The 24598-nt window shown below is 35.0% G+C and overlaps 1 protein-coding gene across 8 annotated transcripts in view; it reads right to left on the bottom strand.

Moving 5' to 3' along the window:
• LOC129756171 (protein furry) overlaps window positions 1–24598 on the bottom strand; it is a 347173-nt gene that overhangs the window by 55142 nt on the left and 267433 nt on the right. For 5 of the 8 annotated variants that reach the window (XM_055752970.1, XM_055752968.1, XM_055752969.1 and 2 more), the window contains 2 exons: window positions 23786–23860; window positions 10383–10412 (listed from right to left, as the gene is read on the bottom strand). In XM_055752970.1, coding sequence (XP_055608945.1) covers window positions 10383–10412; window positions 23786–23860 — 105 coding nt within the window. The remainder of the gene's footprint in view (window positions 1–10382; window positions 10413–23785; window positions 23861–24598) is intronic. The other 3 variants (XM_055752972.1, XM_055752971.1, XM_055752967.1) reach the window with 1 other exon arrangement.

The following is a 24598-nucleotide window of genomic DNA, read 5'->3' on the forward strand; positions in this document are numbered from 1 at the left end:
TGTACCTCGAGTGGTTCAAGCTTCCATCGCAACTCCACTTAAAGATGACCGTTGATTCGGATAAGTTGTCTAAATCCGTTGACCTTTCTAGAAAGATCATGAGTCTCTTTATAGTAAGATCGCCTTATTTCAATGCCTGTTGGGAAAAGTCAGGGTTTATCAAGTATTTTAACCAGGAAACAAAGAACAAATCGAGTTTCAGAGAACATCATGCACACAAATTCAGTAGGGTTACAAACATCGAAGATGTCTGTACCAACACATGAAAAGGATGGATTCAAAATATATGGCGAATCGAGAAAAACGCATTTGAACAAAATACAGCCTATTTTAAATCGCTAATTAAAAATAACTTGAAATTTTTGCATTTTATGAAAGACAAATGATTTTTAGAAGCATCATCTATATGTTAGAATAGAGGAACATCAATTTTCATGAACAAAAAAAACGCGCTACCGTAGATAGAACCTAGCTCACGTAATATTTTGTCTAACCTGTTTATACACCCTTTGCTATTTTCTTATTTAAGCTTTAGTTATACGCTCGCATTCGAAAAATGGTTCCGGAGTAAAGGTGTAAGGGTGTATATCAATGTGATGGCGGTTCTGGTTTTAGAATGTTTATGGATGCTTTACTCAAATTGAGTTTTTAATATAACGAAATATTATTTTCTCAAAAGGGTTTTACCGTTAAGTAGTGCAAATGTTGGCCTATCAAGAGGTACTGAGAATGGATTTTGTTTACTTTTGGAGATAGATGCTTTTCACGTGTTGGTACAGATGTTTTCAAAAAGTTGCTGATTACTTTCTGATCAGTTTATTTCATTGATCAATCGCGTTCTGAGAGTCAAACAAATTTCTCCACTGCCTGTAGCTGCGGAAAATTGGTTGAAGAAAGTGGAATTTTCATAGAGCAATTGAATTTCGTTAATTTTGTTCCAAATATTTTTATAAATATTTAAATGTTTAAGATAATTGTAAAATAAGAAGCTGAACAATTCTAAACAATACCACGAGTAATGGTTGGCTTGTGTATTGGTACTGGTTGTGTTTCTGATAAAAAAAGGATTAAAATTGGTAAAAATTTCATAAAAAAAATCATGAGAAATTACGATTTTCAAAATTATAAATCTCGAATTTAAAGAAAAACCTATCTCCAATTTTTTCAGCATTGAATTTTCATATCTTAAGCTACATTTTGCAATAAATTTAAGATTTTTAGGTTTGCACAAATCAGAGATATTGCAGCTCAAAAATGGTCAAATTTGAACACATTTGTGCTCCTAACTTTGGCAAATGAAACAATAGCTCCCTATAATCTTCAAGAAAAACGTGCGCATTGTTATGCTGATCAATTGTTTAGAATACACTAATACTGTACAACTTCACTAGAAAAAGTTATGGTCAAAAAACTGTTTTTTTCGACACGTTCTAATATGTAAATCTTAAAAAAATTATAAATTGCAAACGTCTCATCGTACGACTTTTATGTGTTCAGCAAAGTTTGTTAAAATGTTTAAATCTACAACATTGTAGAACATATTTTTGCTCTATCTAGCTCCTGAAAGAAATTAGCATTACGAATTCCCAGGAGAATGATTCTTCTTTCAAAATACGGCCCTCATAATTGTGAACAACTTTGCAGAAGACACCATATGTCTAAAACGTATATATTTTGCGTAATTAATTTTGTCACGATAAATGTTTGTTCTGAACCACTGTGCACTGGTAAACTGATCGGATTGGAAAGATAACATAAGGATTCTGTTGTGGGTTTGATTCCTTCTTCTGGATGTAGTGCAGTGGTATCAAGCTTTTTTGAATCATGGTCATTTTGGGAGATTTATTTTTTGAGACTTCTTCTTCCAAAATGTTTCGTTTTGATTGTGTCGGATCGTATAGTATCTGCAGCGAAGGTGGAAAGTGTTACGAAGTAATACGGTAGATTTCCGCGGATTTCGTCGACTGCTGCTCGTCTCAATTGAAGGCTGTAGGAATCAAAGAGTAGGTGTTTCGGGGGTACCCCAAAAACTTGGTGCACAATGGATCCGAACAAACAATTCCCATCCCCCGGTATTTTCAGTAACCAAAAACGCGTCCCGTTCTGATCTCTCTCATGATCCATACTTGCACACGAAAAAGAACAAATCAACCAAAATAAACTATCTTCTTGTGAGGTTCAACTGTAGCGATTGCTGTTAATGTATACAAACACTTGAGTGAGAATAATATTGCGCAATAAATCGTACTGACGTTTGAATGTATTTGTGATGAGAATATATAAGGGTCCGCTCAAGAATAACGCGTGTGTGTGTGTGTGTGTGTCTGTGTCTGTGTCTGTGTCTGTGTCTGTGTCTGTGTCTGTGCCTGTGCCTGTGCCTGTGCCTGTGCATGTGCATGTGTCTTTGTCTGTGTCTGTGTCTGTGTCTGTGTCTGTGTTTGTGTCTGTGTCTGTGTCTGTGTATGTGTCTGTGTCTGTGTCTGTGTCTGTGTTTGTGTCTGTGTCTGTGTCTGTGTCTGTGTCTGTGTCTGTGTCTGTGTCTGTGTCTGTGTCTGTGTCTGTGTCTGTGTCTGTGTCTGTGTCTGTGTCTGTGTCTGTGTCTGTGTCTGTGTCTGTGTCTGTGTCTGTGTCTGTGTCTGTGTCTGTGTCTGTGTCTGTGTCTGTGTCTGTGTCTGTGTCTGTGTCTGTGTCTGTGTCTGTGTCTGTGTCTGTGTCTGTGTCTGTGTCTGTGTCTGTGTCTGTGTCTGTGTCTGTGTCTGTGTCTGTGTCTGTGTCTGTGTCTGTGTCTGTGTCTGTGTCTGTGTCAGTGTCTGTGTCTGTGTCTGTGTCTGTGTCTGTGTCTGTGTCTGTGTCTGTGTCTGTGTCTGTGTCTGTGTCTGTGTCTGTGTCTGTGTCTGTGTCTGTGTCTGTGTCTGTGTCTATTTTTTTTTTGGTTACCCAGGTGGTAAATTCGAAGAAAGAATTTTTCGAATTGGTCCCAATGCACGTCGAGTGCCGTGTCTACATGGGAACAATGGGTCAACTCGTTATATACTCATCCGTATATACATATGCCCTAAACTCCACCTGGGGCGTCAGACTATTTCCCAAACCGGTACCTGCCCTAAGGCAATACTCCGGTAGGGGGTGTCTAATTCACGCATAGCGCTACTTTCGCAACACTCTCCAAGAAGTTGATATTTAAATTAAATATCATCCTGACCGCCCAAGATCATCTTCACGTTGTGGTCCCATCGGCTACGCTGATTGTTTTGCGTAGTTCATTTCATAGCTTCGGACTCTTTAAGCTTAGTAAAGTTAACCTACGTTATCCAACGTCAATCGCAATTTGCGTCAGTTTCCAACTCCTTTGCAAAGCAGTCATTATCCGGGCGAGCCCATCACTGACTGCCTGCCATGTGTTAATGTCATCACACATCTTCGGCAACATGTTGTTCGCTGTCGTTTCTGGTCCGCAGGCGGCGAATATGTTGGCACGTTCCTCTTCAAATCTTGGACAATAGAATACCACGTGTTCGGGTGTCTCGTCCACGTCACCGCATGTTAGGCAGACCGGCGAGGCCGCATGTCCGAACCTGTGGTGATACTTCATGAAGCATCCATGACCAGTCAGGAATTGCGTCATGTAGAAATCCACTTCGCCATGCTTTCTCTCCATCCACTCTTTGATGTTTGGGATCAAACGATGGGTCCACCTTCCTCTTTCTGAGCTGTCCCACAGCTGCTGCCAGTTGGCCATGGAGCTATCTCTGGCTCGTGTTCTCACGTTTTGCGTGCCTCTATTTTCGTAGCAATATGAGTCCTCCACCAACAAAACCGAGATAGGCATGACTCCCGTCTGTGTCTGTGTCTGTGTCTTTGTATGTGTCTGTGTCTGTGTCTGTTTCTGTTTCTGTGTCTGTGTCTGTGTCTGTGTCTGTGTTCAATGCGTTAGAACGTTTTTGGTCATTAGGTCGTTCTTGCACTTTTCGTTTTAAACGCGTGACTTGCAATGTTGCCAAGTGCATTGCACGTGTATGCCAATGCCACGTTAGGACGTTTTTGCTCTTCTAGTTTTAAGCGCGCGATAATCTTCGGTTAGTTGCACCGGTGCTAAGTGAATGCCACGTTAGGATGTTTTGCTTTTCTTGTTAAAACCGCGTGGTAAAGTTCGGTGAGTTGAAACGGTGTAAGGTGCATTGTACGTGTATGACAGTGCCACGTTAGGACGTTTTGCTCTTCTCGTCTTGAGCGCGCGGTGAAATTCGGTGAGTTGCACCGGTGCCAAGTGCATTGTATGAGTATGACATTGCCACGTTAGGACGTATTTGCTCTAAATAAAAACGCGATGTACTCGATAGTGTGCGACGCGACGATCATTAAATATTTAACTTTGCTTTGATCACACCCCTTCCCAAGGGGAATCCAGATCTTATTTACCTTCCCCACTAACAAATCACCCTTCCTGTGACGACCGTGGAGATTTAGAGGTGTATTCGGTCTCTAGTAGCAACGGAAGTCGAACTAACAATCCTTCCCTTTCCCCGATGAACCGTAAGGACGTGGCCGGCGCCGTTATTGACCATATAAGATAAGGAACCTTCGAAACGTGTACACAGAAAATGGTAAGCTAATCCCAATCCCCATTTATTTGGATCTATGTACAATTTTGATGGTTCTTGTCAATCACGGAGTAGCAACTACTGAAATGTACGTTTTGTCTAAGCTCAAGCTCAAACTCAAAATGTTTCGTTTTGATTGTAATTTAATCAAATTTGGAGGTAACAGGGATAGAGCTTCGAAGAATCTGCCGAGCGAAAGCAAATGCTTCAGGAGATATCCTTCTTCATACAGTACCGTTCATAATTGTACAGGAATTGGAAGCAAGCGCACTGCCACTTTGACTTTGAACTTCCATAACTTTTTACATCCTGAACATCTGGCGGTAAAGCGAGATCTCTCTTCGAACGAAAATCCGAATCTTCAGCTCAAACGTCAAATCCGTATTGTTGTACGGGTGTGAAACTTGCTGCACATATGCGGTGATGACACGAAACCTGCAAGTATTTGTAAATCGCTGCCTGCGGAGTACCATCCGAGCTTGGCGCTTGGATCTCAAATGAGGAACTACATGGCCGGTGTCATCAAAGGGCGCTAGAAAATGAGATACGGGAACGCAAGCGGAGGTGGATTTGGCATACACTGCGAAGAGATGAGAACGAGATTTGAAGAGAGGCGCTTGAATGGAATCTAGAGAGTCATCGAAGGATAGGCAGGTCCAGAAACTCGTGGCGGCGAAGCCTAGCCGCTGAAATCCGAACTGTCGACGAGAATCTTGACTGGGACCAAGTGAAGACGCTGGCTCCGGATCGTCAATAGTGGAGGTCTTTTACCACGGCCCTATTCACTAGGGGATCGGCGCGGGAACATTAAGTTAGTAAGTAAGTAATCACCCGGCAATGCTGCTTATGCTCGATAATGCTGCAGTTGTGACTCTTATCAAGAAGCCAGCATTTTTTTTTTCTATTTCAAGAACGCCGATTTTGTCGTTATCTCAAAAACGCTTGAGGCCATCGACTGCTGGGATTCTGAACTCGAAACTTCCGATCCAAACGCCGCTGCTTTGAAGTTATTCCATATAATCAACTACATCATCGATCGTCACGTGCTCCGTGGGTCAAGAGAGAGTTGCGGCAAATGAAAGGTCTTAAGAACAAAGCCCTCCGCTACTACATGAAGCACAAGTCTCTACACACCAAAAACCAATATTGCAAACTTAACTCAGCCTATAAAAAAGTATGCACACGATGTTACGAGGGCTACCTTATTCGGATACAGCGTGGTTTTAAAACTAGACCCAAATCGTTTAACCAGTATTTACATTAAGGACCAACGGAATCCGGCTTACCGTCATACATGGAAGGCAAGTCGGCAATTTCAGACCGTGATATTTGTAATCATCTCGCAGACAAATTCCGAAGTACTTTTGATTCTGGCTCAATGTCCTCGGTCCAGTTGACTATTGCGGCTAGTGACGTCCCACGTCAAAGTACTTCCTTTCAACACGCCGTAGTCCATGACGATACCATCTTGAAGGCAACTGCTCTGCGCTCTACGACAACACACCTTTGTATTGGCGTTCACGTCTTCCGTGCAAGACAGCTTTGCCAGAGCATCTCAAACCGATTTCATCTACATCGACCTGTCCGCGGCTTTCGACAAGGTGAACCACAGAATAGCCATCGCCAAACTAAAGAGTGATACGGTCAAAATTTGGTCAAGGGAAAACGCGTGTAAATCGGTGAAATAGTTTTTTTTTAAATAAAATTAAATTTCTTTTTCAAGTTTAATTAGTATAAAATTCAGGAAAAATATTCAGTTAGGCTTCCGCTTTTCCAAATCCGAATTGCCAGGCCTTACGCTTAACCTCTGCCATCAGATTTTGTACAGCCACCTTGTCCACTTTCTTCGCCGCAGAAAGCCAGTTTGCCTTGAACTGCTGCTCGTCCTTAGCAGTGTTTTTGGACTTCTTTAGGTTCCGCTTGACAATAGCCCAGTATTTCTCAATTGGGCGGAGCTCTGGCGTGTTGGGAGGGTTCTTGTCCTTGGGAACCACCTGCACGTTGTTGGCGGCGTACCACTCCATGGCCTTTTTATCGTAATGGCAAGATGCCAAATCCAGCCAAAACAGTACGGAACAACCGTGTTTCTTCAGGAAATGCAGCAGATGTTTATTCAAACACTCTTTCACGTAAATTTCTTGGTTGACAGTCCCGGAAGCTATGAAAATGCTGCTTTTCAAGCCACAGGTACAGATGGCTTGCCAAATCAGATATTTCTTTGACAGTTCCATGTGCTTGGAAATATCTGCTACCTTTTCCCTTCCTTTTGCCGTATAAAACTCCTGTCCTGGAAGCTGCTTGTAGTCGGCTTTGACGTAGGTTTCCTCGTCCATTACCACCCAGTCAAACTTCGTCAGCATCGTCGTGTACAGCCTCCGGGATCACGCTTTGGCCGTCGTATTTTGTTTATCATCACGATTTGGAGTCACTACCTTCTTGTAAGTCGATAGTCCGGCTCGTTTTTAGGCTCGATGCACGGTTGCAGACGGTACACCCAGCTTATTTGCTGCATCTCGGAGAGAGAGGTTAGAGTTTCGCTTGAAACTACCGGCAACTCTCTTTGTCGTCTCAGCGGCTTCCGGTTTTCGATTTCCCCCCGATCCAGACTTCCTGGCTGTCTACAAACTTTCCCCAAACACTTTAATTACATTTGTAACGGTTGATTTGGCAACTCTTAGCGATTTTGCCAGCTTGGCGTGCGAGTAGCTCGAATTTTCGCGATGCGCGAGCAAAATTTTGATACGCTGCTTTTCTTCCTTGGACGGCATTTTGACAACTGAAGAGTGAATTCCAAAATCAAAATAGGAGCAACATTCTACACACACACACACCTTCAAAATAAATGAGGGGTGTTCAGGTTGTTTAAATGCAAAATTGAAAGAAATACGTCAAGTTGATATTGAAGAAATTTTGACCGTATCACCGTTTTAGATCGTATCGGTATTTTCGACTCTTACTGGAATGTTTCCATAGCTACCTGGTACGACGGAAACTTATTGTACGAACATGTGAATCATTTTCCAGTCAATTTTCCGCCTCTTCTGGAGTACCTCAAGGGAGCCACCTAGGACCCATAATATTCCTGATCTAGTTACTTCAAAGACGTGCTGTTGCTTCTCGATGGACCAAAACTTGCGTATGCCGACGGCTTGAAATTGTTTCACCCCATCAACAAGACCTAGGTGTGATCTTGAACAAACGGCTGGATTTCAAGATCCGCATAAACTACATCATTAACAAAACTTCCAGATGCTTGGGTCTTCTATTCCTAATGACAAAAGACTTTAAGGATATTTATTGTCTCAAGAGTCTTGAAACTTGGTGTGAAACTTGGTGCACATATGCGGTGACGACGCGAAAACTGCAAGTATTTGTAAACCGTTGCCTGCGGAATATCATCCGCGCTTGGTGGCCTGGCAACTGGATCTCGAATGAGGAACTACATCGCCGGTGTCATCAAAGGGCGCTAGAAATCGAGATTCGGGAACGTAAGTGGAGATGGATTGGGCACACGCTGCGAAAAGATGAAAACGAGATTTGCAGAGAGGCGCTAGATTGGAATCCAGAAGGTCATCGAAGAAGAGGCAGGCCCAGAAACTCGTGGCGGCGAAGCCTAGCCGCTGAAATCCGAACTGTTGACGAGAATCTTGACTGGGACCAGGTGAAGACGCTGGCTCCGGATCGTCAACAGTGGAGGTCTTTTACCACGGCCCTATGCACCGGAGGATCGGCGCGGGATCATTAAGTAAGTAAGTAAGAGTCTTGACTGCAGCTTGGTTCGATCGACCTTAGAATATGCCTCGGCTGTTTGGTGCCCTTACTTGCGATTTTTGCGATTTGCTCTCCGGCAACTGAACTAGCATGACCCGTTCCGATTTCCCAGCTACGAAAATCGCTGCCGCCCAATCTATCGTCGGCGATGAGCTTTCGTCGAGAACCGACTGCCCCGCATTGCTAGAAGCCCTCCAACTCAGCATACGTCCTCGAGGCTTGAGGAATCGTGATCTTCAGCTCTTTGCTTCTCTCCGATAGAACAACTACGGAGCTAATACAGCACTAATTGGTGCGATAAGGACGTTTAACCGCTTCTCGAATCATTATGATTTTGACGTTTCTTAGTGCTTTCAGTAAAGTGTAGGGTAAATTCCATGTATTTATAGTTTATCTTCAATTTTTAATCCACCATTTGGATCAATATGTGATCTGTTTTACTAACCATAAACAAACAAACAAACTGTCACACTTTTATTTCACAAAATTTGAGCTTTCCAAAAATTGAGTGGCTGAGATCAAAAATCGTTTTTTGGACTTATATCATTCAAACTGCAACATTTTAGAAACTACGCATAGCTTATTATTGAAATGTTGCATAGTGATTGTTGTAATATAAAGCTAGCAGTCGCAAATTTATGAAAAAATCTATCGATGGGATCAAAAGTTTATAATAAACTGGAAAAATGTGCTCTAATGCGAAAATGTAATCGATGTTCATAAGTACTTAAGAGAAACCGCTAATGAATGAAAATTTCCCACCAAATATGTTGGTTGCCGGTTTCCACCTTAACCAAGGGAAAATTTCGTAACCAACTCATCTCTCGACGATACTGCAAGTAATTACATTAAGTGTCGTGTCCAGTGATACGTCGTGTGTCAATTGTAAAGTGAAGTTCTTACGTTGGCACAAATCTGCTTAAAATGATTTGCCGGTTATCTCACCATGAGCACTCCATTACTTTGCCATCTTGCTCCTTCCCGTCGCCGCCTTGTACCATTCTTGTTCGGTAGCTGATTATAGTCAATTTTGACGTACATATGTCTCTTCATCCATAACGATACTAAACAGTCGAATTTGGTCGCACAATGATTTTGCGAAATAGACATTTTGGTGCGAGTGCAGAATTTCCAAATGCCGTTCCTCCTGCTTGGAGACCGTTTTAAAAACTGAAGACCCTGCACCGAAAACGAAGTTAACTAATTTTTTTCTGTGTCAACAATAGAATTGGGGTTTCGTTTGATTTTCAAAAAATCTATTAATGGGATTTATGCTACGTTGAAATTAAGCACTTTTTGGTCATTCCACCTTTCAATAATCTGCCATGTCGATGTAATGCAAACTTTGACTAAAACTTAAACTAAGCAAACGCAACTTTCGTTTTTTACTTTACATGCGGTAAAATTTCTGACATCTTTGTAATTAACGCTCGTCTGACTTACGTCGTAAGAAAAAAAAAATAAATTACAAAATGTAAGAAAAGTTCATAACAGAAAAGAAGATAAAACACGACTGCTGATTCCCTGTTGAAGTTATAAAGTTGCACTGATTTTTTTTACTAGTCACAATGTAAAACAAGGAAAAACTCAATTGTCTCCACTGCAGCTGTCCTGGAGAAAACCATTCGCAGCAGCGAGCGCCGCCGAGGTGCATCAACGTCGAGGAGCGAAATTCCCCTTTCATTGTCACAAGTTCACAATTTCATTATCAACTTTTGCTGAGATGTTTCAAGAGCCACACGGTTCACAAGCTATAGTTAGTTAGTAACGTATTATAGGTATGCAGGTACATTTAGGTGCTAAAGAAAGTGCAGCTCAAACGGAAAAAGCTCACTGTTGTGTCTGTGAATGTCTTAACCATTTGACATTATCGGTGATGGTGGGATTCATTTTGTTTTACTTTTATCAACAACAACAAGAAGCTAAGTACGATGGCACAACACAGCACTGTCTAGTGTCTGGTGTAACAATGCAGCAAGGACGAATAATTCTTATGTTTACTACAATTACCTTGGAGTAGAGGGAACTTATTATGTCATCCTGAAAATGTTAGTTGTTTGTAGATAGTTTGTGGGGAAGTGAAGAACTTTGTATTAGTATCGATATATTGGCAAACAGGCGGATTGTCGGGGAAACATTTGGAAATCATTCATAAATCACTCGCCGCTATTCAATAAAAATTTTTTAAAAAATCTCATTACATGCACTTTTTGTACATGTAGTTGAAGATCAATAACAGAGAACAGTACGAAATAAAACTGTGCTTTCATTCATTCAAACTAAAAACTTGCAGAAAAAAATAAATAAACAGATAAATCCACAAACAAAAGACAAAAATACGCACCGTCGCTGTCAATAAACCGGTACAATCAGTGATCATTTAAAATAAGCTCCATTTGATTGAATCCAAGTGCTATAAAAACCTACGTAATTAAATAAGCCCGAGGCATCAAACCATTCGAATTTACCCATGATTGGAGAAAAAAGGAGAAAAAAGGAATAAATGACGAATTTCAACTAGTGGCAAAAAAGTCGAACGTGCGAATGTGGATTACTATAATTTTGAAATCTCCCAATGAATTTTTTTTAATATTTTTTATAAAACTTATTTTTTGCTAAAATTAATTATTTTTTTAAATAACCTTCATCCAAGAAACAAATCAAAATCACAACTTTAAAATCTATTTAACCTTTCGATTATAAAACACAACATTGGAAAGGGAATAAAATTGGTGAAACTTTTGCACCATCCAATTATTTTACGAGCAATTGAAGGCAAATGCAAGACGGCAAAGCACAAACAAAACAAACCTTTAAAAAGCTGTTAGTTGCTTTACATTCCAAATAATAGATCCGGATGACGGGCTCAGATGTGAGATTTGAGAATTCCGAAGAAACCTTCTTTTTAACACATTAAGGACAAGGTTGCCGAAATCACAGAATAATCTATAATATCACAGAATTTTGAGCAAATTTTCATCACAGAATCTGTGTCACATAACACAGAATTTTGAAATTTTCACAGATTTCACAGAATTTTTAAATTTTGAATGGATTTCCGAAATTGTAATTTTTTTGGACAATATTAAATTAAGATTTCTTTCTTTGAATTAGAAAAGTATGATAAGATTGGTAATCGTAATTGATTTTGCCTAACTAAAATGTGAAAATAACCCAATGAAGTTCAAGGAAATTGCATCACAGAAATCCATCACAGAATTTTTGGGGTAAAATCACAGAAAATCAGAATTATTTTTCTCAAAAACACAGATTTTTTTTCGGCAACCTTGATTAAGGACCGCACAGAAATTTAAGCCCAAAAACAGCGAAATTTGGCATTCGTTTTTGGGATGTAACGACAGGATCAAATTCTGCAAAGTAAGTATCTTTGAGATATCGGAAGTGTTTTTCACAACTATGTTGAATGTTGTTATGTTGAATAAAATCTTTCTAAAATGTATCACATTTCAGTTATGCTTCTCAGTAAGGCGCACATACAAGCTTCGAAACTAAAATTCAGTTTTCATCGGATTCAGCATACAGTACTTAATCTCAGTTTTATTTTAAACTAGCTGATTTTACCCGGCCTTGCTCGGGTTCACATATAATATCAATCAAAATCAGTCGTTTGACTTTTTGAAATTTTGATAGCTTTTTGTTAATCATCATAACAAATTTGACCATGTTTGGCTATGTGTGCTTTGTAAGTTTTGTTAGTGTTCTTAAACTTTTAATTGGAATTATTAGCAAAGTTTATCGTTTTCATATTATTGAATAACCAATAGTTAATAGGTTTGCTAATAGAAATTTGAAATAATTTCCCTTGAATCAAAAATGATCTATTAGATTATAAGATTATTTTGCTGGAATGGTTATTCATTCTATCACGAAAAACATTTGAATCTAAAGTTGGCAGGTTGCACGTATTCTTCCGGACTTGCCCGCACATTTGACTCAAAATTTGAGGTAAGTAAAAAGCCCTGATATATTCACTTCATTTTGAAAATGTTACATAAAACTAAAATTGAATTATTACAATTTTTCATTTGTTTTTCATTTCATAATCATGACTTGTGTTTCGAAGCTTGATATACAAATTAAAATCTGCTGATGTGGTTTGATGAAAACAAAAAAAAAATTCCAATTGTATTCTTCTTGATTCTACTGAACAATTTCGCGGTCCTGACCAAGTTTGCCCGGATATCGAGTTGATCATTTTGAAATCAAATGCTGGATTTTGCCAGGTTTCTAAATAAAATTGGCTGGATTTGTGTGGACCTGATACGTTCGGAAAAAAAATCTGCCTGGAAGTCTTTTATAAGATTTCCGCTGAAACCTTATAAAAGACTTTTTCTGCATGTTTTCAATGTGCTTTTAAAGTTTTCTTATAATTGGATGGAAGAATTGAACACATTGATGCACAATAAAAACTTTAAAATATTTAATTAATGAAATTAAAGTTTAAAAAAATAAAAACTTCAGATTTTATTACCAAAAAGTTTCATGCTATTTATTTGGTTTTAACTTTATCCATGAAATGAACGTTTAATTGTCGTATCCCTATTGTAAATTTAATTCCTAAACGTCAAACAAAGTGATGAGATCCCAGCTTTGAACTTACTTAGAGGAATTACAAAATTATGACAATGGATGGTTCCAGCTTTTAAGGAACATTAATTTTCAGTCCAAATAGTTATTCAAATGAAAAAGTCAATTCACAATGAAGATGAATCAGTGTATCCATACTTTACACACTGCATATTCTTGTAGATTCTCAATGCCCCCAAGCGACGGTTGAGACCGATTTGAAAACCACTGTTTTTATCGATATTTTTCTAACAGCCGAGTTGTAATTTTTTTAACCCTCAATGAAGGCTCATTATTGCAATAAAATACCTCGCACCGGTACCACGTGCTTTGAACAGTAGAAGGAAAAAACGCCCGCCAAAATTTCTCTTTTCAAATTTTTAGTGCTTAGCAAGCTTTGATTTGCTTTCCAGTACACGTGAACTCTGGATGGTCGTTTCTAATGCCTGGCCCATGGTGATGATGAAAACAACCCCGCCCAAGGAAACGAAAATCGGTTGACAAAATGGGTGCCATGACTTTTGGTTCGTGGGAAAATAACGAAAGATGTATGGGAGGGTTCCTTCTTTCAGGTGGGAGGGGCTCAAAACTATTACCTCGACCTTCCTCATGTTCAATTACATCAGTGTACCAAATTTCAAGCTGATCGGTTAAGCGATGTGGATTTGTATAAGGTGCATATATATATACAAACATATATAGCCCAACTCATCTTTATATATTAGAAGATAATATTTTAAAGTTTTTGAATATTGTAATTAAGAATTATGAAAAACATTGATTTTCTTAAAATGTATATAAAAAAAGTACATTTTTCGAATTTAAAAAATTTAAAATTAAATTTTTAGCATTTTTCATTTTATTTCAAAAAATTGAAAGTATTGTTAATTTATTTGAAAAATAAAATTTCTTCATTATTTAATTATTTGTAAATTATTATATTTTTTTCAATTTAGTTTTCACTTTTTTTAAATTGAGTTTTCACTTAAGAAAATATTTCAAGTTTTTTTCCACATTTGAAAAATCCTTTTCAAACCCAAAACTTCCTTATATACAAACAGTTTCTATTTTTAATACGTATTTTTTAAGTTTTTTTTTTTGTCTTTATTAGTGACACTTTACACCTATGAGGCTATTCGTGATTTTTTAAGTTTGTTTTATTATGCTTTTCTCTACTTTTATATTATTAATTGATTTTATGTTATTTTCTTTTGATTTGAACTTTTATCAATTTGGATGTTTAAAAGTTAAAAAAAAAATTTTTTTTTAATCTTTCCGTTTTTATATTTTAAGAAATTTGGTTTTTTTAAATTGTTTTTATTTTTTATTTTCATTATTATTTTTTTATTTTCAGTCATTTGCTTTTGTTCACGACTTTTTTATGTTGAATTTTAAATTATCTCTTTTTTTTATGGTGGTTTTAATTAAATTTTGATGCTTTGTTATTTTTTTTTATTTTTGTTGTTTTTATTTGTTTTTATTTATATTGAGTCATTTTTTTGCATTCATTTGTATGTTTTATTTTATATTTTTTGAGTATACTTTTTTGTTTTCTTTTTGTTGTTTGTGGATTGATTTTTTTGGTTTTATTTTTAAATAGATATGTATCATTTGTTTTCATCTTTTTACAAAAAATGGGAACCTTTTTTTTTATTTTTCTACATTAATTTGAAATATGTTTTTTTTTTGTTTATTTGATTATGTTCATTTTTTCATTTTTTTGTGGTTTTTTTTTATTTTGTTTTTTTATCATTTTTTTTTCTTTTTTTTCATTTTTTTTAAATTTTGTTGTTTTTCATAATTTTTTGTTTTTTCTGTTTTTTTATTTTTTTAATTTTTTTGGTTTTTTTTTTTATTATTTTTTTCATTTTTGTGTGTTTATAATTTTTTTTGTTCTTTTTTTCATTTTTTTTTTGTTTTTTTTTCATATTTTTTTTTTTTATTTTTTGTATTATTTTTTTTGGGTTTTTTTTGTTTTTTTTTTTTGGGTTTTTTATTTTTGTTTTGTTTTTCATTTTTTTTTTGTTTTTTTAAATAATTTATTTGTTTTCGTCATTTTTTTATAATTTTTGTTTTTTTTAATAAGGCTGGAACAAACATCAATTTCTTCTTTTGTCAAACCCCCCCCCCCCCCTCCCCCCGAAATTAAAAAAAAACCCGAAGGGGGAAATAAATAAAGTTTGAAGTAATTTATGAAAAAAATTCCAATATCTGAAAGATTACAAGACCAAAAAACTAATTTAAGAAGATGGGAGTTATTCCACCTTTTGTTTTCTTGATTTGATTGAATTATTGGAAAAAAAATTTACTTGATTTATAGTTTTTGTTCGACGATATTGTATTCAATTTTGTTGCATGCAAGCTTCCGTGCAATTTATTTCAATTTATTTGTTTTTCGCATTATTTTTTATTGTCCCTCCCCCCCCCTCGAGATGTTCCAACTCCGAGTGACAAAAGAAGGATTTTAATTTTGTTCCGGCCTAACTTTTAATTTTTTAAATAATTTTTTGTTTTTTTCGGTTGTTTTGTTTTTGTTTTTTTTAAATTAGTTTTTGTTTTTCAAATTATTTTTTGTTTTTTTTTTAACATTTTTGTTTGTTTTTTTATTATTTTTGATGGTTTTTTTAATTATTGTTGTTGTTTTTTGTTTTTACTATTTGCTTATTTTTCGAACGATTTTTTTTCAGTTTTTTTCTTATATTTTACTTGTAATAATAGACTCCGCTCGATTTTGGCAACATGCCCGAAAATTTTATTTTGCAAAATCGAACAGTTTTTTCACTTATTTCTACAAAAAAAAAACAACTATAATAAACTAGCTGACCCGGCAAACTTCGTTAAGCCTTTGAATTTCGCAAAAATAATGAACATGTAAATAAGCAGAAAATAGGTAAATAATTGTTTACGCTCATGAAACTGGGTTGTTACTTTCAAACGTAGTGAATCGACACAGTTTTTGACTATTTTCGTAATACTTCTGTCATATTATGGTAGTGCCTACCTCCAGAGGCAAAAATTTTCAAAGAAGATTGACTTCCAACAAAACTGGAATGCGAATATCTTCTGGGATAAAGTTAAAAATCTATTTACTTCCGTTTTACTTTTTTTTTCATTTACAGAGGATCCTTGACACCGATATGTGCAATTTCTATTAACCCCAAGATAAGTGCCAAAAAGTGTTTTGTTGAAATGTTTGCAGTTTTGATCAACTGTCTTTCCTTTTTCGCCAAAACCATGTTTGAAATTTTCTTTATCGTATAGGTACCAAATTTGTAGAAATGGCACAACACTTTTCATGGAATGAAATTTCGCGATTTTTTTTATGCTGCAAATGTATAAATATCAACAAATTTTCATATACCATTCTGTTTTTCGTTATCTATCATGCATTTGATATGTTCTCTGTATTAGATAATCTCCTCTTAATTTTTAAAATCATCTTTTTTATATCGACTTTAACTTAATCACATTTATCGAGAAATGGATGCTTAAGCACTGAACAAAGAAAATTAGAACATTCAATATATGTGTATGTACATGGAATTTTTATTCACAGCAATTTCAAATCAAACGGTTATCTATGTAATCTTTTTTTACTTTGAGATCTTGAATTCAAAATCAGAAATGAAATTCAAAAAAGTCTTTGCAAATCTAATTCAGTTTTCATTATCTCTGTTTCGGATCTTGAATCATATTTTCGTCGAGACTAAAATTTTTATTTTCCAGGCTTCTTGTATTTGAAGATGTTATTGAACCAATTATCTGTTCTTGATTTCTGATACTGAGTGTTGGATCAAATTATGAATTTTATTTTTACAAAGTCAACCCTATTTATATCCTTAATTTTGTTAAGTTTTCTAGCACCTTAGTATGAAAGGAAGAAGTGGATAGTAGGGTAAATGATCTTGAGCGGAACCAATTGGCTCAATTCGACGCAACTCGGAACAGTTGATCAAGCGGTATGGCTTTGGGTTATATCCCAACAAATATTTTTTCAGTTCAGCGGATAGATCTTGGTTTCTGCTTTCTAATGATGATTTTTAGAATATTTTAGAGTAAATCCTTATAACTCTAGAGCTGTTTTACTGAAGTAAGAATTCTGATCTTGAGCGGAACCACGCTGATCTTGAGCGGAACCAAAATATGATCTTGAGCGGAACCATTTTCTTCTGTCAACATCTTTAATAGCTCTTATTCCTAATACTTGTGTAACTGTGAAAACTTCAATTAAATTTCATCTTTGAAGATTTTAAAGTTCAAAAATTAATCTTTTTACGTGAAAAAAAGAAACTTAGCGTTCCAAAGGTGTTCTCAAAATATCCGTTCAAATTTATTTCTGGCTTAAAAAAGTCCAATTTTCCTTTTGATGCACTGTATCCTATTTTGAAAGAATCGTTTCTCTAAACTCAAATTTTAGTTTTTTTAATCACAAAAATTAAATTCGTTAGTATATTTGATTGATTTTTTGAATGTGTGTGTTTAGGATCATACTGCCCCGAACAACTTTTGAAGGTAACGACAAAATTAGTAATAAAAAAGAAGATACTTTAAATTAAAAATTTGGCAAAAAAAAAACGGTACATTGCTCTAAATCAATGTTTATGAGAAAAAACTCTTATTTTTTTAATCCTTATTCCCTTAATTCCTTTAACTTAATTGAAAATTCATGATAATTTGTGTCGTTTTTATATTTTAGTTGGGAAAAATCAGTTTACGTTGAAAATCTTATCATACTTTTTTAATTCAAAGTAAGAAACCTTAATTTTATATTGACCAAAACAAAATTATAACTATGGAAATCCATTCGCAATTAAAAAATTCTGTGAATTCTGTAAATATTTCAAAATATCGTGTTCTGTGACACAGATTCTGTGATAAAAATTTCCTCAAAATTTTGTGAAATAACAGATTTCACTGTTATTTCTGCAACCTTGCTGTAAGCAATTTATCCAGTTCGAGCTCAAGTGTAAAGTCAAACACAAGGAAATCGGATAGGTTTTTAATACCAGGCCACCAATAGAATCGTGAAGTATTATAAAATAGCTAACCCAGTGTGCTTTGCTACACTTTGTAAAACTTAAATTATCGGTGTAATGAAAACATTCAACCGTTTTTCTGAGCACTTCGATTTCAACGTTTCGAGAGATGTTTTCCGTGCTAAAGTTTTAAGTGTATTGAGAACCCTGTAATTAGACTTAGTTCTCTTTTTATATTAATTTTGAGACATCATTTGGACCAATATGTGTTCCGTTGATTCGTAATAAATAATGTGTGTAAAAAACAATTTGAATTTTGTTTATTAGATAGTATATCGTTTTCAATTGGAATGTGAACATCTGATACAATCTCTTGAAAAGAAAGCTACTTCATAAAGTACGAATAAGAATGGCAATGAAGATTGATTCTTATTCTGAAATAATGATTTAACTTTATTGGCTTCATTAGTTCTCGAATTATGCCAACAATTATGTACGAAAGCCTTTCTCCTCCTTCTCGTCGTCCCTCTGAAAGAAAGATTCAAAAACACATTTCTTGAACCCCAAAAAATTAAACTTGTTTGTGTGCCTAGTTTGGTAAGCTGTGACGCCAATCAATTAGTTTTTGTTCTATTCGAACTTAATTTTGCATTTTGATAGAATAAGAAATATACAAATGTGCTGCATACATTTAGGGGTATAAACTGCGTGTGAGACATTAGGCATAAGGCAGCGCACCTAGCGGTTTATTTCGGAAGCTAGTAGTTCCGCTCAAGATCGAAGATGGTTCCACTCAAGATCATATTTTACTTTTAAAAACTACGCTATTAATTGATATTCTGATGGAAAACTTGCTACAAAAACCCGAATAATGCTTTTTTATGAGTTTTTCTACCATTTTAATCATTGAGAATTAGTTTCCAACGGTCAAGGGTGACATAAATTGACGTTCAAAGTCAGCGTAGATTGATGAAAATTGCAGCAGAAATGCGTTTGTTTTTAAATCTTCTAATAACATTATTTGAGTTAATAAATTTTAGCAAAAATGTCAATGCTTGTATGAAAAGATCTTGAAAAAGTGTTTTTTCAACAGATTGGTAAGATTCATAAACAATCGTTGCTTAGAACTTAGAAAAAGTAAATGGTTCCGCTCAAGATCAGATTTCGACTAGTTCCGCTCAAGATCATCTACCCTATCTAACATTTCCTTGGTTTTCTGATGAAATTCACATAGAATTACATAGTTAATATCATTCTATTCTCGAACTAACTCATTACATTCTTGACGTTTACAAAATCGAAGTAAATCAATTTATGGTCGTCTTATTCTATTGATTAAAAATTAGACGTTCTCTTGGTGTTATACCATAAATATGAACAGAAGATTCTGTAATGGAATATTTCATTGTTATCTGTGCAGTTGTTTTGGATTTGTCAAAACTTCCACAGTCATACGTAGAATATTATTTTTTTTGAATATTATGACAGTCTTTTAACCGGAAAATCAACAAAACAAAATAACGGAGTAAATAAAAGGGATCAGAATTTTTCCCGCGCGTATCCTGGTCAGGCAAATTTATTCTATCTAAAAATCTAACAATATCCGGGCATTTTATTTCAAAGTTGTCAATCCAAAATCCGGGTAATACCAAGCAAATTTGGGCTAAATTCAGAAACTACTAAAAAAAATTAAAACGAAAAGCACTTAAATCATTTTTTTTTTCTTCGAAACACATCAGAAATGTTGAATCGTATTTTAAGCATCCAGAAACCGTGCATGATTATTATGTTAAAAATTGCTCAAAAAATTTCGTTTTAGTACGCAAACTTTAAAAAAAAAAACTTAATAAGAGATTTTTTTTATTTGGCAAATGAAATGACTAAATCCGGAAAATTCGGGTTATTTTTATCAAAATCTGGACAAGCTGGACGACTGGACCGGGCCTTTTAAATTTTGTTTTATCAATTACCCGGTCAAGTTTGGGTAAAACCGGGCAATCCGGCTAGCTTGTTAAAGTTGCCTTGATGCTGAAGCAAAAATGGCAATTTTTGAAAATAGGTATACTCCATGCCGGCTTATTGCGTTCTTTTTTTTCACCCCATACGAAAGGTGAACAATTACATCCAAGTATCCATTTTACTGGTGCCACGTGAAAAGTACACTTGCAACGAAAATGGGCGCCAAAACTTCCTATAGAGATATGGATGAACATCAGTATGCCTTGATTGCTTTTGGCGCCTTCCTACTCTGGGTGATTAGAATGAAAAAAAAATGGAAATTGGGTGCCATGACTTTTATTTGATACGAATAAAAACTAAAAATTAATTTTCAAATTCCACAAAAACATTTTCGAAATTATCTCTCCGTTGTGTTATTCTTCGCCTGAAGACGAACACAACAAAAAAAATCGCATGCAAATCGGATGATCCAGTGAAGAGTTTTGCGTGTTCGCACATTTCTGTATGGGCTGTCTCTCTCCCTGTTTTATATATATAGATAGCTGACCCGGCAAACTTTGTTAAGCCTGTAATTTTTGAGTATTTTTGTATATTTTAGCACTGTTCCTTAGTCAGCCTTCCTTTTAAGTGTTTAAAAGCTAGTGGATACCTTTGTATCAGAAAAAAAAATCCAGAATTATGGTTCGTTATTGGAATTTCATTATTTTAAGTTCATTCAAAAAACCGCTAATGGAATGGAAAATATCATACATAAATTTATATTCAAAACCGGCAGTTCGTGACACAAAAACGCTCATACGATTCGCTCTAATAAGTTCGCTAACTTGTGTTTAGCGAACTTATTTTCTTGTTGAGGTAGCGTATAGTAAAGTTCTGCTAATGATCAGTTCCGGTAACTTAAGAACGCTTAATCTATCAAGTTTCAATATAGTTTAGTCATCATTCCTATTCAAAATCTCCTATCTGATAAAGTATTTTAAAAATGTTGAAGATTGACAACAGAAAATGGATCTTTTTTGCTGGAGTCGTCATAAATAGAGTTGTATTTTCGATTTGTGTTAACCTCTGTATTTAAATACATTACAGTTTTCTTTAAACATGGTCAGAATAGAAAAATTAAAAAATGGACCCAGAACATTTAAAGAATAATGAAAATAAAATTAATTTTTAATTTTTTTTAATTATTTCAAATGTCTTTTTTCGGACTTTTCACTAAATACACTAATTGAATCTTATTGTGAATTTACAGAGCTGAGTTTGACAAATATTTAACAATTCAGAAAAAGTTACTATTCATTTAATTTTACAGCAACACTTTTCTTATCAATATAATGTTGCCATCATTATCTTTTTTTCAATTTTCAGTTGGGGATTGGCAAATTGCACTAAGAATTAAAGAATTTATAAAAAAAATTTAAACCTTCTTGTATTTAGATTATTTTTCTCTTAACAGGCAAACCCTGGATGAAAGCAAATCTATTTTGAGTATTTGGAATAAAAATACTAACAAATTACTTAAATTTATAGTTTATGATCGTAAGATAAGAAACTGTAATAATTTAATTCTGAATTTTATTGTTAATTTGAATAAATATTATAAATTTGGCTTTCTGAATCTGGATTTTCAGTTATATTAAAACGTTAATTTAAAAGCTGGATTTTCGTTGATCTTGATTTTATTTTTTTGATCGAAAAAAATCTTAAAATTGCCTTGATTCTGATGCAAAAAATTACAAATTTTGTCAATATTCTTCGTACAGGCTTTGCTATGCTTCGTAGTTGCGGAACCCCATAGGGAAAATTACATCCAAGTATCCATTTTACTGGTGCCACGTGGAAAGACACTTGCAACGAAAATGGGCTCCAAAACTTCCAATAGAGAGATGGATGCACATCAGTAAGCCTTGATTGCTTTTGGCGCCTTCCTACTCTGGGTGATTCGAATGAAAAAAAAAAATGGAAATTGGGTGCCATGACTTTTATTCGAAACAAATAAAAACTAAAAATTAATTTTCAAATTCCACAAAAACATTTCCAAAATTATCTCTCCGTTGTGTTATTCTTCGCGTAAAGACGAACACAACAAAGAAAATCGCATGCAAATCGGATGATTCAGTGAAGAGTTTTGCGTGTTCGCACATTTCTGTATGGTCTGTCTCTCTCCCTGTTTTATATATTTAGATTATCATCAACGTACTTTTCAGAGAATTTGAAATATTTTCATCCATTTTCCATTTTTACCTTACCATGTTTCTGTACATTTAGCACTTTTCTTGTATTGTTTATAATTTTTGATTTTTCTTTTATGTCATATTTGTTCATTTTGCCACTCTCCATTATTTTTTAGTCTTGGTTTCTGGGTCTTGGGTTACAATTTAAGCAATTCTCATAATTTTAGAAATTTTTAAATTCTTTATATTTTTTAAATTTTAGTTTTTGCAGTTGTATTCTAACATCATTTTAGCAAATTCGAATATTGCCAAAAACGAACGGGGTCTGTGTTTTATGTTTGTTTGATTTATATTTTTTTAATTATTCTTGTTTTAATTTTTTGTTTTGGTTTTTTTATGTTTATTTTTGTTGCTAAGATTTTTTTTATTTAAGTTCTTTGTTTTTTTTTTGTTTTGTTGCTATTTTTTCGATTTTTTTTTTTCGTTATTTGTTCTAATCTTTTTTTCCTTATTTTTTAATTTTTTTTTTATTTTAATTGTTTTGTTTTTTTTTTTAGTTTTAACGATTTAATTTTATGCTTTTTTAATGTTTTATTTTGTTTATTAATATTGGTTATTTAATGATTTTTATTATATCCCATCATTTAATGTAGCTAATCTTTAAATTTTCTTCGAAAATTCATTGCTATAAAGTAAACTTTTCGACAGTGAAAACAGCATCGAAAGGTGCTTCTATTTTTTCCCTTGCAAATTAACATGGATTCCGAATTTGCAACGAGTTGCATACAAAATTGTATGTAAGTTCGAAAAATTCTCCCAGAAAACCTACTAAAAAACAGAGATTTTTTAGAAACTAAACCAAACCAAGTTGCTTTTTCTTGCAAATTTTTTTTATTTCACACGAAGTTCAGGGACAGCAAGCAGAATGCAATTTGAACGAATACTTTGCGAAGTTTAAAGTTTGATTTACATAATTGTTAATTTTTCAAAGCAACTTCACCATTTATTCATGTTTAATTCTAAGGGTAAATATGTCATTTACAAAAAAAAAAAGTTATTTACATTCATTTATTAAATTTTGGCTTTCAGAGTAAAATTTATTTTTATTTGTTCTAATCGAGTGCCTCCATGTTCTTCAACAACAGAACACCCAAAGAGATTTAAATCCATGCCAGAGTTCGTCAGAGCTTTAACATGGCGTGAGGTAAGGAAATTCACGTTCCATAGCAATGAAGTCTGTCCGAAATCCAAAGACACAGGAGAATTTTGCGATTACGCCAGAGCCAATTTCACTTGCGAAATGCTCATCGTACGCCAAATTCTCCCGTTTCATTCGGGCGGCAGAGCGGCGTTGTGATTTACGAATGATTGTTTCCAGTCAAAAGCGCGGAAGCTTGCCATCAATAGCACTTTTCCAAGCACCGTATTATCGCCCACGCGTTCGAGGTTGGATCGGGTGGGTTTGGGGCATGAGTGCATTCGATGTGCTTTCTTACCCTCTGCCCTTTTCGATAGGTTGGTTCAATATTTCAAATTTTTCTGGTTTCTCCTCCATGCTCATCTGTCAAAATTTGTTTGTACATATCACGCTTGAATTAAACAAAAAAGGATCAGAGCTGAGGAAATGTCGAATCCAGAAATCTTGAACCAGCCCATCATTGACCCTCCACAACCGGGATGAGTCCATCATAAAATGGAACATAAAAAGAAATAGACTTACCGAAGGGCTCTTGGGAAGTCCCACGCGTTGGCCACACGTCGTCAGCAGATTCACCAGACACTCCCGGACACGACCCTGCGGATTGAGAAAGGAAGAGACGGAAAAACAGTAGAAAGTTTGTTAATTTCATATGAAAAATAAACTTTGTTTGTGACCAGGTGGCGCTACTGCTGCTGCTCCGCATTTTCGCACGATGCAGAAAACTTTCGCGAAAATTATGAATTCAGTTAAGTTTAATAAAGTGACTGTTTTGCTTGCACCACCCTGGGCAAGAACGATGATTTACAGGTTAAACGATTATTTCTGCTTTCGTTTCCGGAAACATAGCGAACATTTTTATAAAGAATATTTTCGAAATCCGGTGCATTATCCAACAGAAAACAGCGAAGACTCAAAGAGTCTACAATGATCTTTAAGGTTAATTTTGAATACTCCATAACTTTTACAAGTGAATTTTTTTTAAAAGATCCCCTTTAATTCAACGCAACAACAAAATCCATCTACATAAAACAACTGGAACTTGAAATTTACATCAAAACTGTATTCTGTCTTGAATACGAATGAACATAGAAAACACACTTTTATGATATTATGATAGTTATTTTTAGGAGGGATTTGAATAGAAAAACAAGTGCTTTGTTCGCACAACTTAAGCTAAATGTTTGTATAGACCCTTCGATGGATTTTCTCTAAAGTGCGTTGGAGAGCAGAAAGTCTCCCCTGTAATGTGGCAACTGTTCAAAGATGTCGAATTTTTCTTATTAAAGGATATTAGGACTATAGCATTAATCTTCATAAGCAGCAAAAGCACAT

This window comes from Uranotaenia lowii, chromosome 3 (genome assembly GCF_029784155.1).
Source record: "Uranotaenia lowii strain MFRU-FL chromosome 3, ASM2978415v1, whole genome shotgun sequence".
Taxonomy (NCBI): Eukaryota; Metazoa; Arthropoda; class Insecta; order Diptera; family Culicidae; genus Uranotaenia; species Uranotaenia lowii.